Here is a 19670-nt window from a genome sequence, read left to right on the forward strand (position 1 = left end):
AGCTGACAACAGACTGAAGAGTTTCCAGTGGTCAGGAGTCCAATCCTCCTCACTTAGAAGATGAAGATAGGAGCATGAGCAGGCCTTTCAGCCGTTTGAGCCTGCTCCGCCATTCATCACGGTCACGGCCTAGCGTCCAACTCAATAACCTAATCCTGCTTTCTCCCTATAACCTTTGATCCCATTCTCCCCCAGCCATCTCTTGAATACATTGAATGTTTTAGTATCAACTCCTTCCTGTGGTAATGAATTCCACAGGCTCATCACTCTTTGGATGAAGAAATGAGTCCTCATCTCTGTTCTACCCCAAATCCTCAGACTGTTCCTCCGTTCTACACCCATCATCGGGAATGCCCTCCCTGCATCTACCCTGTCTAGTCCTGTTAGAATTTTATAAGCCTGTATGAGATCTGCCCTCAGTTGTCTGAACTCCAGAGCAAACAATTTTAACTGAACATCGCACATTTGTCCTAGGGGTGCTCTGTGTAGTTATACTACGGTCTTATTTTGAACAAGGAAGAAGCTTGCAATGCTGGAAAAGCACTAGGAGAAGGTGAGGCCTGCAGATGCTGGAGATCAGAGTCGAGAGTGTGGTGTTAGAAGAGCACAGCAGGTCAGGCAGCATCTGAGGAGCAGGAGAATCGACGTTTCGGGCATAAGCCCTTCATTGGGAATGAGCGATGTTTCGGGCATAAGTGATGAAGGGCTTAAGGCCGAACCTCGATTCTCCTGCTCCTCGGATGCTGCCTGACCTGCTGTGCTTTTCCAGTACCACACTCTCGACTCTGATCTCCAGCATCTGCAGTCCTCACTTTCTCCTAGACGTTTGCAATGACCTGGAAGCAATTACCTGAAAAATGGATGAAGAAACAGGCAGACCCTCTGGAACCTCGGCAGTGTATGGCAGGTTTTGGAAAACTGGGTCATTGTCATTGAGATCCAGCAGGTTTACAGTAACAGTGGTGCTACTGGAGGCTTGTAGTGGAGGCCTTCCCCCTGCAACAGAATAAAGGGATAAGGCAACAGAGAACACAAGGACATAGAAACATCAAAACGCAGAAAACTAGGAACAAGACTTGGCCATTCGGCCCTTCCAGCCTGATCCAACAGGCTAACCAACTGAGTACCCTGTTCCCCCTTTCTCCCCATGCCCTTTGATCCCTTTAGCCTTAAGAACTATACCTAACTCCTTCCTGAAAACATTAAATGATTGGCATTCAACCAATTTCTGTGGCAAACAATTCCACAGGCCACACCATTCTCCAGGTGAAGAAACTTCTCCTTATGTCAGTCCTAAATGGCCTACTCTCTATTATTAAACTGTGACCCCGAGTTCTGGATTCCCCAGTCATTGGGAAAATCCTTCCTGTGTTTATCCTGTCTTCGTCTCGACATCAAGAAATGGGAGACGATGCAGGCCACTGGGCCCATCAAGCCAGTCCCACCACTAAACGAGCCCAGGGCTGACCTTCTCCCTCAATTTCACAATCCTGATTCCTCGGCACATTCCTCAATGTCTAAAACCCTCCTGACCTCAGTCTTGAGTACATCCAGGGAAAGGGCATCAACAGCCATCTGGGATACAGAAAATGACTGAATACCTACAGTGGGCAAGCAGACCATTCAGCCCATCAGGTCCACACCGATCCGCTGAAGTGCACCCCACCCAGACCCACCCTATCCCTGGAACCCTACATTTCCCATGGCCAATTCACCTGACCTGCACATCTTTGGACTGTGGGAGGAAACCAGAGCGCCCGGAATAAACCCACACAGACACAGGGAGAATGTGCAAACTCCACACAGACAGTCAGCGATGGGTGGGATGTGAACCCAGGTCCCTGATGCTGAGAGGTAGCAGTGCTAACCATTGAGCCACTGTGCAACCCCATATCAGTTGCATTGCTGGGTCTGGAGTCACATGTTGGCCTGACAGGGTAACAGCAGCAGATTTCCTTCCCTGGAGGAATTAGTGAACAAGGTGAGTTTTTACAATAATTCACATGGTTGGCACGGTCACAGTTAATGAGACTAGCTTTCAATTTCTGTACATGAGGAATTGTGAAATTTGTTTCCTGAACATGCTGCTGCAGAATTTTGACTGCGATGAGTGTAGCTAGGGCACAGCAAGAGCAAAGGCACATGTTGCGTGCTTTCCCAATTATGAATCCAACTGCTGTGAAGACTTGCAGCAAAGAAGGAAAGACCTTCCAAATTACAACACATCATGTTAGCAAGATAAGAAGCTGCTCCATTAGCAGGGTGCCAATCACTCAGTGTACACAAGAGATAAGCTCCGGAGCACTGCCAATAGAATGACTGACAAGCACAAAGACCAGTGTGAAAATAGAAGAGAAGGAACACGATTTCCCTGATGCAGCAAGGTGTCCCTTATAAAGTGCACTGTCGGCACCATTCGGGCATTCACATACAGCAAGGGAAGAGAGGCAAAACCACTTTGATCAGCTATGGGGGTGTAGTAGCAGCAGCACAGCATCATGTTATTTATGAATGGGTCCCATACAGAGTGGTGAGAATTTCTCTTGGCCATCTCCTCAGTGTCAGTGAGTATGTTGGATGAAAATGGACTGTCCTGTGGGGACTTAGAAGAATAGAGTGCTGCTAACAATCAAATAAGGATGACCTGATGTCTTTTTCAAACTACATGAATGCTGAAGGAATGAATTTACATTTATATTTTGTCTTTTGTGTTGTGAGCATCTCCCAAATGGTTTAACCACCAATGAAGTACTTTGGTGAAGAACTCACTGTTGAAATTAGCAGCTGTGTTTCCTTATACAGTCTGTTCTGATACAACGCAACAGTTCCATTCCCATACGATCCCTCATTATAAGAAAATTGAGTAATAACTGTGCCATTTAAACCAATGAGACTGGAATCGCATTATAGCCAATATAGCTAAGGAAAATTTGCATCCTACAAATAAAAATCTAAATTCTTCAATTGGATTATAGCCAATTCGTGTTGAAGAAACATATGTTACAGCAGAACCAACTATAGATGAGTCCAACCATCTTCAATGCTTTGATTTATCTCACATTGATATGTCTTTTTTTCAAGTTTTTCTCTGCACCATCTCCTGTATCCACATTTTTGCATTTGCGAATGGTCTCTCCCTACCTTCAAACTCATCGCTGTCACGATAGTAATGGTCACCAGCACCTGATCCCCTGCCCTGGTGTTTTGAGATTCGTGCTATGTTTTACAAAGAGCACACGATCAAAGTATATGATTGAGGACTGAAGGTTGGACTCTCATTGGGGGGTTCAATTAACCTTCCAAACCTCCTCACCCTCTTGTTTCCGGGTTGCTCCAAACCCCTTCAGGAAGCCCGCAGGTTTGTTCCTGGTTAATGGACCACTCTCAATTTATTAAGCAAAATGGGAAGACAATTCCAGGAAAATGCGATATTAGCTTGTGGCATGGTGGCTCAGTGGTTAGAACAGCTGCCTCACAGTGCCAGGGACCCAGGCTCGATGCTGCCCTCAGCTGACAGTCCGTACGGAGTTTGCACGTTCCCTCTGTGTCTGTGTGGGTTTCCCCCTACAGTCTGAAGATGTGCAGGGTTAGGTGGATTGGCCATGCTAAATTGCCTGTAATTTGTAGGCTAGATGGATTAACCATGGGAAATGCAGAGTTATAGGGTAGGGGGATGTTCTTTGGTGGGTCAGCGTGGACTTGGTAGGCCGAATGGCCTGCTTCCACACTGCATAGATTCTGTGATCTCTTGATTGCTTCACAAGATCACCAATAACTCACGATCTGTGACTGACACAACGATTTTCCTCATCATCTCAGCATCCTTGGCAGCTGTATTCTCGCGGTCTAACACCACTCCAGATGTGCGGATTTTCCCTGTGGTCCTGTTGATTCGGTAGAATGGATTGGGAGGGTTGATGGTGTACACAACGGAACCATTCTCACCCCGGTCTGGGTCAAAGGCTGACACCTGTGGAAGACAGGCCCGTGACACTGTTGTCCAATTTTATTCAATCAGTAAAGTGTTTAAACACATTGGGGGCGAGAGGGTGGAGGGAGAGGAGGTGAGGGAAGGAGGGAGAGAGGGAGGAGGGACACAGGGAAAGACGTAGGGGACAGAAGGGTGGAGGGGTTGAGGGAGGAGGGGGACAGGGTGGAGGGGAGGGGGAGGAGGCAGTGGGGAGAGAATGGGGAAGGAGAGAGGGAGGAGGGATAGACTGAGGAGGTGGAGAGGGGAGGAGGCAGATGGGGAGAGAAGGGGGAGGGAGGGAAAGGAGGAGGGATAGAGCAAGGAAGGGGAGAAGGTGAACAGGGAGAGGGTGGAGGAAGAGAAGGGAGGAGGTGGAGTGGGGAGGCAGGAGATGGGGAGAGAATGGGAAAGGAGAGAGGGAGGATGCGTAGAGTGAGGAGGTGGAGAGGGTGGAAGGAGATGGAGAGAGAAGGGGAGGGAGAGAAGAGAGGAGGGGTAGAGCAAGGAGGAGGAGGAGAGGGTGGAAGAAGGAAAGGCAGGAGGTGGAGCGGGGAGGTGGGAGATGGGGAGAGAAGTTGGTGGAGAAAAGGGGGAGGGAGAGAAGAGAAGAGGGGTAGACGGAGGAGTAGTAGTGGAGGAGGGTGAGAGGGAGAAGGGGGACGGAGCAAAGAAGGGGAGGGAGCAGAGAAGGAGAGGAAGAGTAGGGAGAGAGAGATTGGGCAGGGTGGGAAGGTGGAGCTGAAGGGGAGAGGAGAGTTGGGGAGGGGGATGAGTAGAGTGTGGAAGAGGGAGGAAGTGAGAAAGTGGGATTTGGGAGAGGGGGTGTTTTGCGAGCGAGGATGGGGGCAGGAGGGGACGTAGGACCAGGAAACAAAGATGCAAATGTTAAATATAGATCATAACAATTAACAATTAAGAAACTAGGAGAACTATACAAAATAACACCTAGAGCCAAATACAAGGGTGATTGAAAAATAAAAGATTAAGAAAAATTCCATTAATAGGTATATGATTGGCTTTTGTAAACAGACATAAGGAACAAAAACAGAATTCTTTAAGATTCCTGCACCTTGACCATCTAGATGATTGATATTAAATGGGTGTTCCGTCCATTATTTATAAAGATGGTGAGTGTATTTAAAAAAAACAGTAAATGAGACTAAGATAGTTGGGATCCAAAGATTCCAAGAGAGGTTGATGAGGAAACAATGGAACATTTTGAGCATTGGAACGTAGAAGGTCACTTAGTCCTGAGTGCTAGCTCTGCAGTTCAGTGAGATCCTTGTTGATCTATGACTGGACTCCATATACTTCTCTTTGGAACATATCCCCTGATGTTATGGGCTGACAGAAGCCTATCAATCTCAGAATTAAAATCAACTGATCAAATATAAATTGCGGAAGAAAGTTCCAAATTTTCACCATTCTTCACCTGTATGGGTGTTTCCTCACTTCTGTCACAGAGGGTGGCTGAGGGTTTGAATCCTGATTTGTCCGGTGTTAAAATCTGAATTCAGTAAATATCTGGAATACAAAGCTAATCTAATAGTGCCAATATGAATAGTATTGTAAAAATCCATCTGCTGTCCTAATCTGGTCTGGCCTACATGTGCCTCCAGACCCACAGTAATGGGGATGGCTCTCAACTGCCCTATGGGCAATAAATATTGGTCGAGGCAGTGATGTCCATATCCCAGGAATGAATAAAAAAAGTCCCAGAAGCCTTAGTTTTAGCCTACAGACCTTGCCTGAAGCTCTTTGCCAAGTGGGAATGATTTTCCCAATCTCACTTCTCTGTTCATTTAGTAGCTAACAATGTTGATTAAACCACCTGTTGATCCTTCTAACTTCCAAGGGACACATTCCAAGTTTGCTGATTCCTTCCTTGTAATTAGCAGCAGGTACACCTACATTACACTCTCTCCAAAGTCAATATGAACCTTTTATTCATTCATTGGCCAGACCAGCACTTATTGCCCGTCTCTAATTGCCCAGAGGGCAGTTAAGAGTCAACCCCATTGCTGTTGATCTGGAGTCACGTGTAGGCTCGACCAGATAAGGATGGCACTTTCTTTCATTCAAGGACATCAGTGAACCAGATGGATTTTTCCAACAATCGACAACAGTCATTGTTAGACTCTTAGTTCCAGATCGTGAGCTGCCAGAGGAAGTGGTGGAGGCTAATATGAATGCATATTTAAAAGGCATCTGGATGGGTAAATAAATAGGAAGGGTTTGGAGGGATATGGGCCGGGTGCTGGCAGGTGGGACTAGGTTGGGTTGGGATATCTGGTCGGCATGGACGGGTTGGACCGAAGGGTCTGTTTCCATGCTGTACATCTCTATGACTCTATTTCTACAGAATTCAAATTCTACCATCTACTGTGGCAGGATTAGAACCTGGGTCCCCAGAAAGTTATCTGGGTCTCTGGATTAACAAGCTAGCGATAATATCATTAGGCCATTACCTCCCCCTTAGGTCTGTAGCCTGAGCCTGGTCATCAAGATGGACACTGTGGTATGGCACTGGGAGAGCTCTGAACTGGCAACTGCATCAACTTCCAAGGTGAAACCTCGAGTTCCTGCTGTTTCATTTGGGACACTCAGAGGGAGGCCCCTTGTTGTATCCAACACCTCCCGGCAAAAGGAACGACAAACGACCCTTTTAGCTCAGGTTTAGTGGGATCTTGCTGTGTACTGAATCGAGCATGCACTTATTCATCCAACAATGACAGCGTCTCAAGGTAATTAATCATTGAAGATGCTTATGACAGAGAGAACAAGGAAACAGGACTCACTGGGACATTGATAACTGCACTACTGACAGCTTGTTTATAAACAGTATGAATAATGCAATATTGATAACACAAGGATTGCTTTTAAGAGATTGAGACCCTGTCAAATTCTGCAGCTACAAGGTTCTCCTTCCTGAGGGGCATCACTGAGGAAATTAGCCGTCATAACAAATTTTCACTTTGTCATAATAACAAACTCACTTTGTGACCATTTGTTTCACAAGACTAGTCCAACCTTCAATTTAATTGGTCTGCTCTGAGACTGTGCAGATTCATAGATCAGTCTGCACTAACAATGATGTGAGCACAATCAGAGATACTTTATGATATTTAATTGTTCAATTATCTTTTGTCTAGACAACTCAGACTTTGTGGCTGTGTATATATTCACACACCACACTGACATGTAATCAATAATTCAGATACTGAGATTTCTCAACGTAAGCCGAGCAGTGTATTTAAATCACATCTACCTAACGTTCATACAAACACACTGATAGCATTTACAAAGCACTCATCTTGTAACATCCACTGAATTCTAATAAAAAATCTGCTGCGCAATAAATCTCGTCAATGTTTCTGCACTAGAGGAAAATTAACAATCCATCAGGAAATAGGTTTACACACAACAATGTAACACTTTTACTTGTGAAGCACCTTGTCACATTTCTCTGCCAGTTGGGTGACTCCAGCTTTATTGAGACATAAAGCACATAGTGGGGACTTGCACCAGCAGCTGGAAGGTGAATGCCTGACCTCTTACTCTATTTTAGATTATTTTGACTGGGGAAATAACATTGGACAGGATACGGAGAGCTCTCCCTGCACCTCTTGCTATAGAGCTGCGGGACCTTCAATATTAAACCAGCCGGAACAGCTGATCCGAAAGGATTACAGCTGGGTCAATGCAGCGCCAACTCAGCGTGGATTGAGTGCTGATGTCTTGAGGCTGGGGTTTAAACCAAATCCTTCTGACTGAATGATGTGTGGAGGTGCTGGTGCTGGACTGGGGTGAGCAAAGTCAGAAGTCACACAACACCAGGTTATAGTCTGACTGGTTTATTTGAAATCACAAGCTTTCAGGACACTTCACCTGAGGAAGACACAATGCTCTGAAAGTTTGTGATTTCAAATAAACCTGTCAGACAATAATCTGGTGTCGTGTGATTTCTGACTTCTGATTGAAGCCGGAGAGATTCTAACATGATCATGGGTGTCAGATGAAGGCAATCAATCTCATTTTTGATTTTAGATGTCCACTCAAACTTCCCGGATTACATTCAGTGACATGAAGGTGTTACAGGTAGAGGAATTGCTTCCTTTTGATCAAACCCTTCCATGGTCTGACTCCTGCCCAGGTCCACAAACTCCTCCAGCCACACAACCCTCTGACATCGCTGTGCTCTTCCAACTCTGGTCTCTTGTACATCTCCAACTGCTTCACAATTGGCGGTCATCCCTTCCGCTAACTGAGCACTAAACTTTGGAATTCCCTTCCTCCTCATTTCTCTCTCTCTGTCTCTTCCTTAAAACTGACCTCTTCCGCAAAGATTTTTCTCATCTTTTCTAAAGTCTCCTCACGTAACGTGCTGTGAAATTTTGTTTGGTAATGCCGCCATGAACAAGAAACAGGAGGAGACCACTCGGCCCTTCAGGCCTGATGCACTGTTCAATAAGATCATGCTGATCTCGGTTTAACCCCGATGTGACATTCCTGCATATCCCCAGTAATAGAATCCCTACAGTGTGGAAAAAGGCCCTCCAAGTCCACACTGACCCTCTGAAGAGTAACCCACCCAAACTCATTCCGTATTACTCTACATTTACCCATAACCTACACATCCCTGAACACTACAGGCAATTTAGCATGGTCAATTTGCCTAACCTGTACATCTTTGGACTGTGAAAGAAAACCAGAGCACCCGGAGGAAACCCACGCAGACACAGGGAGAATGTGCAAACTCCACACAGACAGTCACCCAAGTCTGGAAATGAACCCAAGTCCCTGAGACTGTGAGGCCACAGTGCTAACCACTGAGCCAACATGCCACCCTATCTATAATCTCTCATCTCCTTGTTTGTCAACAATCTATCTCCCTCTGCCTTAAAAATATTTAAAAGTTCTGCATCCACTGCCTTTTCAGGAAGGGAATTCCAAAGAATCTCACCCACTGAAAGAGGCACCTAGGGACATTTGACAGCTGCTGAAGAAAGGCACATTTTATCAAAGCTTTTATGCTTTGTACTCGTCAGGACAATTCTCAAGAACACCAAAGACATTTTGTATTGTACAAGAAAAACATTCTGATATTAAGCAGGTGGACTCTGATTGGCAGATTTGTTGCCTCAATGGCAACATTCCTCATAGCAATGCCTCTACCAATCATAATCCACTTGCCAAACAATCAGCACTCTCCTCTATACAGCATAAATGTAATTTTTCCTTTAGATTGGCATTCTTGAAAACTGTCCTGATGAGTGCATGACAAAACACTGACAGAATACGTCAAGCTTCAACAATACCCAAGCTCCCCTAGAAAAAGCAACATTTTGCATAACTAAACTGGCTAAATAAATGCAATATTTTGTGATGAGTGACCATGAATTCAACAAATCTGCAGATTATTAATGAAAATGAACTGTGCATCGCACATAACAACACAGCCACGAGAACATCTATTTCACATGGCAAGGGCAGTATTTTGTACAAATGGTGGCTGTATCAGTGCATGTAACAGCGCTGGTGGAGGGTGTGAGTGCCCATTTTTGTGTCCATTTATTTTAAGGAGTACAGTTACTACCAACCACAAGGGAACAAGCTGCATTTGGCAATAAGCAAAAGGCAATGTCTTTGTAGTGATTGGAACAAGGTTGCCCAGATGGATCTCATTGACTAGGAGATCCCTGACTGGGGCTGTTAACCTGGACCAATCAGGGAGCCCTGGCTGACAGATACAAACATGAGTCTTTGCTCTCTTGTGGCACAGAGGTACTGTCTCTACCCCTTGAGCGAGAGACCTGGGTTCAAATCCCAACTGCTCCAGAGATGAGTAATATGATTCCTGAACAGGTCGGTTGGAAAAACAGGTTGTACAAACAGGAGTCTCAGAGAGGCTCCTTATTCTAGGGACTGATCCTGCACAAACTGGTCAGAGGCCATGTATGGTGCACGTGTGAAAAAAAAGGCTGACGGGATACTGGACTCTGTGCGTTTATTTCAGTACTGTAGGGTGAAGGAATGTGAAACTCAATCCCCCTTGGGACACTCTGCAATGACATTCTTGATCTTCCCTTTGTTGACGGGTATTTATAGCATTCTAAGCTGAACAAGGTGACTTCCTGGGATTGACTTCCCATCAACATTTTGAAATATCTGGAAGAAACCACTTACAATGTTGTCGGCACAAAGCAGTCAGGAAGAATCTTTATCCCAGAGCTTTGGTTACTGCTGTTTAGTTAAATTGTAAGCCATGGGCAGACAGAGGATGGCATGAGATCAGGCAATGGAACAGGCACACATTAAAGCCATTTATAGCACTGGAAGGTGCTGTGAGTTTCGTTCTGCCAACATGCTGAATCTTATGCTGTAGTGAATTATACTTTCTGGGTCACTTCAGCCAACCAGCCCAACCTCAGAAATATTTACATTGGGCAGATAGAAAACTAAGGCCCTCAGCCATACAGCTGTGCTGGGATTTTGGGGTCATGGATGCATTCAGGCTGAAACATAGCAGTGATTTCACTGCACACTTCCCAGAGTGAATTCAAACCCTCACGTACACATCGTGGGAATGGTGAAATACTTACTGTGATAACATCTGTGTCAACGGGTGACATTTCAACCACATTGGCTAAGTATGGCTCATCCTTCCAAATGGGACGATTATCATTTATGTCATGTAGAGTTATATTCACCTGAAACAGTTTGCAAAATGTCTTAAATCAGCAAAGTATGTGAAAGAGACAATCCCACAATTATTCAAGCCCTTGTAAAATCGTTCTCTTCTGCACTCTTGGTGAGGTGGGATTGGGTTAGGGTTAGGGTCAGACATTTTGGAACTTCTCAAATGTTACAGCTAACTTGCAACTGTTGTAAAATCAAGCAGGAACAATTCTTCACTCTCTCCTCCCTGTTTTGTGTTTTGTCACTGTCTGATCGTGTTTCCTTTCCCAAGGTGGTGTCGCTGAACTGCAAGGATGAAGGAGTGTTCGGTCTCTGGAGTCAGCAGATTTTACCCTTTAATACAGCACTAAGCAAGTCCCGAGAGTGTGACAATGTGGTCTGTGGCTTCCCTTGGGCCCAGCCTCGTACCTCATCAAACAGAGCTCCAACCAACCAACAATTCACCAGTGGGGTTTCACTATGAGTCTGTAACCTGGTGATCCTGACCGCTAAAGAACATGCCGCCAATTTGTGTTCCATTAGCTCCGATGGAACGGAAGCTGGGACAGGGTGAAATGCACTCGGGCAGTTTACTCCCCAAGTTGCAAAATTGAAAATGTCCAAGTTGCTGCTCCAGACTGATTTGTGGGACAGGTTTCACATCTCTCTCCCTCTGCAGTGCAGCACCATCCCTTTATAGGCTTGGGGAGCTGATCTTTGGGTGTATAAACTCAACTAATTAACCGACACTGAATTAGTGACGCCCTAGGGCTAACTTTTGTCTTGCTCAATGTAATGATTGCAGCTGATGGAGATATTGTACTAGTCAAATCTCAGAGTGAAATCTGGCTGATAGACCAAATGTTTCATTTTTGCAGTTGGTTAATATAGTGGTTAGTCACTGAACACACTCACACAAGGCTGCAGATGATCAATAACAACAGAAGTTTAGGACATAAAAGAAATAAACAAACAGAATGATATACATAGGACGCTCAGAAAGATCTTAGCACAAACATCAAAACAAGTTTATTTAACCGACCATTACAGAGACATAATCCCAGAGGAATATCATCCCTATCTCGGCTTAATGTTACTTTACACAACCGATGCTTTCTGGTTTGTTTCTCGTGAACTGTGCAGACAATTTTATGAGCTCAATTTTCTGGGTTTTTTTTGGCTAGGTCTGAGTTCCATCACTTTTTTGGAGGGTGTCTGTTCACGCTGCTGAATGTTGTCCTATCAAATTAGCTTAATTAATTACTGACCACATTCCCATGATGTCTCTCACGGTGGATTTTTACCCCGTCTTACTGTGTGCTGTTCCGCAAACACCTCACCACACTGGACCCAAAACGCTAACTCTGCTTTCTCTCTCCATGGATGCTGCTAGACCTGCTGAGTTTTCCCAGCAATCTGTTTTTGTTTCTGATTTCCAGTATCCACAGTTCTTTATTTTGTTCTGAACAAAATTAGGCCTGTTTTCTGTAGAATTTACGAGGTTAAGGAGAGATCTGATGAAAGTCTTCACGACATTAACAGGAAAAAACAAGATAGACAATGATAAACTATTTCCATTGGTTAGGTAAAAACAAGGACTGCAGATGCTGGAAACCAGAGTCTAGGTTAGAGTGGTGCTGGAAAAGCACAGCAGGTCAGGAAGCATCCAAGGAGCAAGAAAATCGACGTTTTGGGCAAAAGCCCTTCATCAGGATTAGACCTGTCTATTCCTGATGAAGGGCTTTTGCCTGAAACGTCGATTTTCCTGCTCCTCGGATGCTTCCTGACATGCTGTGCTTTTCCAGCACCACTCTGATCTAGCCCCTATTTCCATTGGTTGGAGATTCTTGAACCTGGGACATAGTCTGGGAATTAGGGCCAGAGCATTCAGGAGAAATGTTAGGAAGCACTTCCACACACAAAGGGAAGGTAAATAGAAACAGAGAGAACAGGTGCAGGAATCGGCCATTCGGCCCATCGAGCCTGTACCACCATTTAGTATGATCATGGCTGATCATGCAATTTTAGTATCCCATTCCCACTTTGCAAAACCCCAGATCCCTTTAGTTACAAGGGCCACATCCAGCTCCCCCTTGAATCTATCTAATGAACTGACCCCAACAGCTTCCTGTGGGAGAGAATTCCACAGGTTCACAGCTGAGTCATAATTTCTTCCTCATCTCAGTCCTGAATGGCTTACCCCTTATTTTTAGACTGTAACCCCTAGTTCTGGACTACCTAACATGGGGAACATTCTTCCCTCATCTAGCCTGTCCGATCTCATCAGGATTTTATATGCTTTCATGAGATACCCCTCCTCATTCTTCTAAATTCCAGTGAGTACAAGCCCAGTCGATCTTGTCTTTCTTCGTTGTTAGACCTGCCATCCCGGGAATCAGTCTGGTGAACCTTTGCTGGGTTCCCTCAATAGCAAGAATGTCCTTTCACAGACTGGAAGACAAAAACTTCACTCAAAACCACTCACAATACTCAAGGTGCCGCCTCATCAAGGCCCTGTATAACTGCAGCAAGACATCACTAGTCCTACACTCCAATCTTCTCACTATGAAGGCCAGCTTTGCCCACTACCTGCTGTTCTTGCATGTGCCAACCTTCGGTGACTGTTCCACCATGACACTCAGGTCTCATTGCACCTCACGTTTTCTTAAACTGCCACCATTCAGATATGATGTGGAAGTGCCAGTGTTGGACTGGGGTGGACAAGGTCAGAAGTCACAAGACACCAGGTTATAGTCCCAACAGGTTTATTTGAGATCACGAGCTTTCGAAGTGCTGCCCCTTGGTCGGGTGGTGTGGAAGGAAGCGCACAGCCACAGAACTCTGGTGTTGGGTGACTTCCGACTTTGACCATTCAGATAATAATATTTACATTATGAAGTTTGGAACTCTCGTCCAAAAACGGTAGTGAATGCTGGATCAGTTGTTATTTTAAATCTGAGAGAGATAAATTTTTGTTAAGCCAAGGTATTAAGGCTCATGGGCCGAAGGTGGGGATATAAAGTTAGGGCATAGACCAGCCATGATCACATTGAATGGTGAACAGATTCGAGGGGATGAATGGCCTACTCCTGTTCCTATGTTCCTATGAAATGCTTCAAGGTGACGTAATAAGATGCACACTTTCCTTCTTTTTAATTATATTAAAAGTAGCAACATGTCTGGTTTTGTTCTCGTTAATGACTTCTAGTTTCTCAGGAGCGTGTGTGTATCGGTCTACATCTGTCCAACGAGACAAAACACCCTTGAAAGGACCTTGTGATTGCTATCTCTTTGAAAGCCAAAAGCCTCCTGTAGCCCTTACAGCAAAGTAATGCCCGGGCTCTGACTGATTGTATCAACCCTGAAGATCTCTCAAGCAGAGCAATCCATGACAGGAGAGAGAAACTGCAGGAGAGTTCCTACAATACAATGACAGAAGCCGATTGGATTCAAATGGTTTATCACTATCCTCAACAATGGTTCCCGTGACAACAAAGTTTAGTCAATTTCAGTTCTGGTCTTTCTGCTGCAGTTATCGTGAACAAGAACAGAATACCCTCGCACATCAGGAAAAAGAAAACTGCTTGCAAGCTTTTGAGGGCCTTTGATGGAAGGCAGTGGTGTAGTAGCAATGTCACCGAGCCAGTAATCGAGCTCAATGCTCAAGGAACGGGGTTTCAAATCCCACAATCACACTGGTAGACTTTGTACTGTTTTAAGGGGTGGCAGATCTAAAACAAATGAGAGGAATTACTTTGAAAGGGTTATGTACCCCTAGTGTATAGTGGAGCCTGGATTCTGAAAAAAATAAGAGGGAGATAGACAGACAGACTTCTATTGAGCTATGGGTTAAGGGAAGTGGATGGGTAAGTGGAGGTGAGGCCAAGATGAAATCAGCCATGATAGTACTGAACAGCAAAGCAAGCTTTTCGGGCTGTATGGTCTACTCCCGATTCTCAATCCCTACAGTGTGAAAGCAGGCCATTCGGCCCATCGAGTTCACACGGACCCTCTGAAGAGCATCTCACCCAGAGCCACTCCTTCCCCACCTAGCCTACATAACCCCAGACACTATGGGTAATGTAGCATGGCCAATCCCCCTGACCTGCACATCTTTGGACTGTGGGAGCAAACCGAAGCACCCGGGGGAAACCCACGCAGACACGGGGAGAATGTGCAAACTCCACACAGACAGATATCAGAGGCTGGATTCAAACCTAGGTCCCTGCCGCTGTGAGGCCCCTTATGTTTGGATAATAAACTTATATTAATCCGAGTGGAATGTTTTTCAGCTGCACTTATTATTTAGTAGCAGACGATGCACACTTACAATCCCCTTATCAACAAGAAAAAGTTGGGAAAAGTTTCTTTGTAAAGCAGAGACGAACCTTGAGGAAGGAAGTGATGGAAAGAACTGTTTGACAGCATTTTGTAAGACTTTGAGATGAATAGGTAACGTTGCTCCAAGCTAAGCACTTAGTAGGGCCTGAAAGGTTGGGATTATGGACACATGGATCAAATAAATAAGCTTCCAGCAAGATTTGAGCTTGAAAGCAGAATTTCTCTGCCAAGACATGCATGAGTAGTGATGGATCCAGTTAGAGCAGTCAGCTCTGTTCTGATTTAAAAATAAATGGTCAGCTAAGAACTGTTGTAAAATAAGCAATATAAAACAGAGGGAGCAATTCTAAATAGGGTGCAGGAGCTGGGTGACCTGACAGTTTGATATGCGCATATTGCTTTCGGGCAGCTTAGACTGAGAAAGCAGTTAATAAGGTTAATGAGATCGTGGGCTTTATAAAGAGGGCCACATAGTAGAACAAGAAGGAAGTTATGGTGAACCTTCATAAAGCAGCAGATTGGCCTCAGCCGGAGTATTCTGTGCACTCCTGGCCAAGTGAAGGCTTCAGAAGTGACGCAGAGAAAGAGTGGTTCCAGGGATGAGGGACCTCAGTAACATGGATGATTCAGAGCAGCTGGGGTCACTTACCTGAGAGGGGATTTTATTGAGTCATCGAATCATTACAGTGTAGAAGCAGGCCATTCAGCCCATTGCATGCACACCGGTCCTCCAAAGTGCTGCCCACCCAGGCAACCTCCTTACCCTAAAACCCTGCATTTCCTAACCTGCACATCCCTGGACACTATGAGGAATTTCCCAAGGCCAATCCACCCTAACCTGCACATCCCTGGACACTATGAGGAATTTCCCAAGGCCAATCCACCCTAACCTGCACATCCGTGGACACTATGAGGAATTTCCCATGGCCAATACACCCTAACCTGCACATCCGTGGACTGTGGGAAGAAACTGGAGTACCTGGAGGAAACCCATGCGGACACAAGGAGAATGTGCAAACTTGAAGTTGAGAGCCGACCTTATAGATGTTTGTAAAATAACGAAGGGTATAGATAGAGTTAACGGTAGGTGCTCTTGCCCTAGGATGGAGGATTTCAAGACTAGGGGGGACATTTTTAAGGTGAGAGGAGAGGGATTTATAAAAGACATGAGGGGCAAATTATTTACACAGAGAGTGGTTTGTGTGTTGAATGAACTTCCTGAGGATGTGGTGGATGTGGCTACAATTACAATGTTTAAAAGACATTTGAATAAATACATGAAGAGGAAATGTTTGGAGGGCTGTGAGCCAAAAGCAAGCAGCCAGGACTAGTTTAGGATTATATTTGGCATGGACTGGTTAGACTGAAGGATCTATTTCCATGCTGCATAACTCCATAACTCCATACAATCACCCACAGGTGGAATCGAACCCAGGTACCTAGCACTATGAAGCAGCAGTGCTAACCACTGAGCTACAACAATCCTCAAGAGCACTTGCCACAGCAGAGTGGAAGAAATTGTTTTAATGTAGTGAATGGTTAGAATCTGGAATGTAATATGCTGCCTGAGAGTGTGGTGGATGAAGTGTGGTGTGGCCTTTTGCATTCAGCAGGGGATTTGCATAAGAACTCGACATGGTTCATGTGGTTTTTGAAGGATTGAACAGATGTCTATGAAACAGTTCCTCGTGTGTACATAGGTTACAATCACCAGCACATTAGTGTCTGAGCTAACATAACAGTAGCATGCTTTCATTGGCATGTCATGCTTCAAGTGGCTCCAGTTAAGATGGACTCTGAGACTTTTAATAACTTTTAACAAGTCACATGCTATGGTACAGTGGTGATATGATGAGCACGTCTCTTTAAGGTATATTCCAATCTGTGAGATAATGGAGGCTGATTTGATCTTGGCTTTCAAAGGGAATTGGATAGCAATCTGAGGAGTAATTACTTGCAGGGTTACAGGGACAGGGTTGTGGGAGTGCAAGGATGTGGTGGTGCAAGTGAAACCATTTTTATAGAGCACTACTGCAGGGGGAACCATTTCAGTCTGTGCTGCGAACATTCAGGGTTGACGGAGACTTTGGAACGAAGTACAGACAGATCAAACCAGATTCCTTTGTAGAACTGGCCAAGAAACGTTCTTTGAGATAGCTGACAAGACAGTGACAAATCTCGCGCACTACCTGAAAAACAAATCTTTCTTCAAATGTTGACTGTGCTATGGCATTCCAGTATTTTCTACTTCAGATGTACAAAATTTCTGCACTTCCTTTTATGTGTAGTTACATTGCCACTTGCTCATTCCAGTGAAGCTGCAGTTAGGGAGCTGTACAAGAGCCAGGCACCTTAAATGGATTCTGCCAACTGGAAATGGCATATTAGACAAACGATACTGAGGCACTGGTGAAACATTACAAGGATAATACCGGGGATATGTCCATCAGGTATGGTTGAACCGGCTGTGCCCCTTGACTCGAGAGAGACTGGAAAATTATGAAGGATTTTATAAAATCATGAGAGGGTTTTGCAGGATGAATGAAATTAGAAGCGGGTGAAAGTGAGGACTGCAGATGCTAGAGATTAGAGTCGAGAATGTGATTCTGGAAAAGCACAGCAGGTCAGGCAGCAGGAATCCTGATGAAGAGCTTTTGCCTGAAACATCGATTTTCCTGCTCCTTGGATGCTGCCTGACATACTGTGCTTTTCCAGCACCACACTCTCGAATGAAATGAGAAGCTGTCAGTATAAAACAGTCATCACAATGTCCAACATGGAATTCAAGAGAAATCTCTTCACTCAGAGAGCAGTGAGAATGGAAAGTGGTGAAGACAGTAGTATAGATGTATTTAAGGGCAGGTTAGATAAGACCTCGAGAGGTAAGGAAATAGAAGATTATGTTGACCGTAAGAAGACCATAAGAAATAGGAACAGGAGTAGAACATTCCACCTCTTGAGCCTGCTCCACAATTCCATAGGATCATGGCTGATCTGACATTCCTCACATCTACTTTCCATTCCTTTCCCTATAACCCTCGATTCCCCAACTGATCAAAAATCCACCTCACCTGGAGGTAAGTTTGCTCGCTGAGCTGGAAGGCTCAGTTTTGTCACCATACAAGGTAACATTATCAGTGAGCCTCCAGTGAAGTGCTGGTGGTATGGTCCACTTTCTATTTATGTGTATAAAAAAGCGGGCCATTCCTCCTCACCTCAGTCTGAAATCAGTGTCCCCTTTATATTGAGATGATGTCCTCTGGTCCCTGACATTCCCCTCTGTTTTTAGACAGGAAACATCCTCTCAGCATTTGGGGTGGCAAAGTGGCTCAGTGATTAGCACTGCTACCTCATAGCACCAGGGACCTGGATACAACTCCCCCTCCCCCCCCCCCCCACCCCCCCCCACCCCCCCCACCCCCCCCCCCCCCCCCGCCCCCCCCAGGCAACTGTCTGTGTGGTGTTTGCACATTCTCCCCGTATCTCCTCTGGGTGCTCCAGTTTCATCCCACAGTCTAAAGATATACAGGCTAGGTCAACTGGCCATCCTAAATTACCCATAATGTATACCCATAATGTTAATCATGGCAAATTCAGGGTTACAGTGATGGGATAGGTCTGGGTGGAATTCTCTTTGGACTTGATGGGCCAAAAGGTCTACTTCCACACTGTAGGGATTCTAAGATTTACCCTGTCAAGCCACTTTAGAATCCTGTATATTTCGATGAAATCATCTCTCATTCTTCTAAACTCCTCTGAGCACAGTCCCAGCCTTTTTAGCTCATAAGATAATCCCTCCAAACCGGGGATCATCCCAGTGAACCTTCCCTGAAACTGCCTCTTAATGAAATGATTTCTTTCCTGAAACAAGGGGACTAAAACTGCTCCCAGTGCTCCAGATCTGGTCTCCCCAGCACCTTGTACAGCTGCAGCAAGACTTCCCTACTCTTATACTCCAACCGCCTTGAGAAAATAGCCAAAGGAGGGTGTGGTGAGGACAAATGGAAGAAAGTTGCGCATAGCATAAACACAGAGATGGAGTCACTTGGTCAAAAGACCTGTGTGCCATAAATCTTCCGCACTCTTATGACCACACCTACCAGTGTCTGACAGCAAATAACATGAAATGGATGAAGAGTTGTTTAATTCAGGGGGAGGCAATGGCCGAGTGGCATTATCACTGGACTGTTAACACAGAGACCCAGGTAATGTTCTGGGGACCTGGGTTAGAATCCCGCCAAGGCAGATGGTGGAATTTGAATTCAATAAAATGTCTGTAGTTAAGAGTTTAGTGATGACAATGAGTCCATTGTGGATTGTCAGGGGAAAACACCGTCTGGTTCGCTAATGCCCTTTAGGAAGGAAACTGCCATCCTTATCTGGACCAGACTACATGTGACTCCAGACCCAAGGCAATGTGGTTGACTTTAACTGCCCTCAGAGTAATTAGAGATGGGCAAGAAATTCTGGCCTAGCCAGTGACACACTCACCCTGTGAATGAATTAAAAAAATTGCTCAATCCCTTCTTGAACAGTAAACCCTGCAATAATAACAAAGTGCTGGAGTAACTCAGCAGGTCTGGCAGCAGCTGTGGAGAGAGATACAGAGTTAATGGCTCTGAAGGAGGATCATATCAGACAAGATTACATTAGATTCCAACCAGTCCACACCAACCCTCTG

At 45.1% G+C, this 19670-nt stretch overlaps 1 protein-coding gene across 1 annotated transcript in view; it reads right to left on the reverse strand.

Annotated features, from left to right (window-relative positions):
• Positions 1 to 19670, reverse strand: part of cdh23 (cadherin-related 23) — a 967008-nt gene that overhangs the window by 468111 nt on the left and 479227 nt on the right. Inside the window, exons 21-23 of the mRNA XM_072583543.1 lie at positions 10573 to 10680; positions 3781 to 3970; positions 851 to 996 (exon numbers count right to left, since the gene is read on the reverse strand). Coding sequence (XP_072439644.1) covers positions 851 to 996; positions 3781 to 3970; positions 10573 to 10680 — 444 coding nt within the window. The remainder of the gene's footprint in view (positions 1 to 850; positions 997 to 3780; positions 3971 to 10572; positions 10681 to 19670) is intronic.

This window comes from Chiloscyllium punctatum, chromosome 13 (genome assembly GCF_047496795.1).
Source record: "Chiloscyllium punctatum isolate Juve2018m chromosome 13, sChiPun1.3, whole genome shotgun sequence".
NCBI classification, from domain to species: Eukaryota; Metazoa; Chordata; class Chondrichthyes; order Orectolobiformes; family Hemiscylliidae; genus Chiloscyllium; species Chiloscyllium punctatum.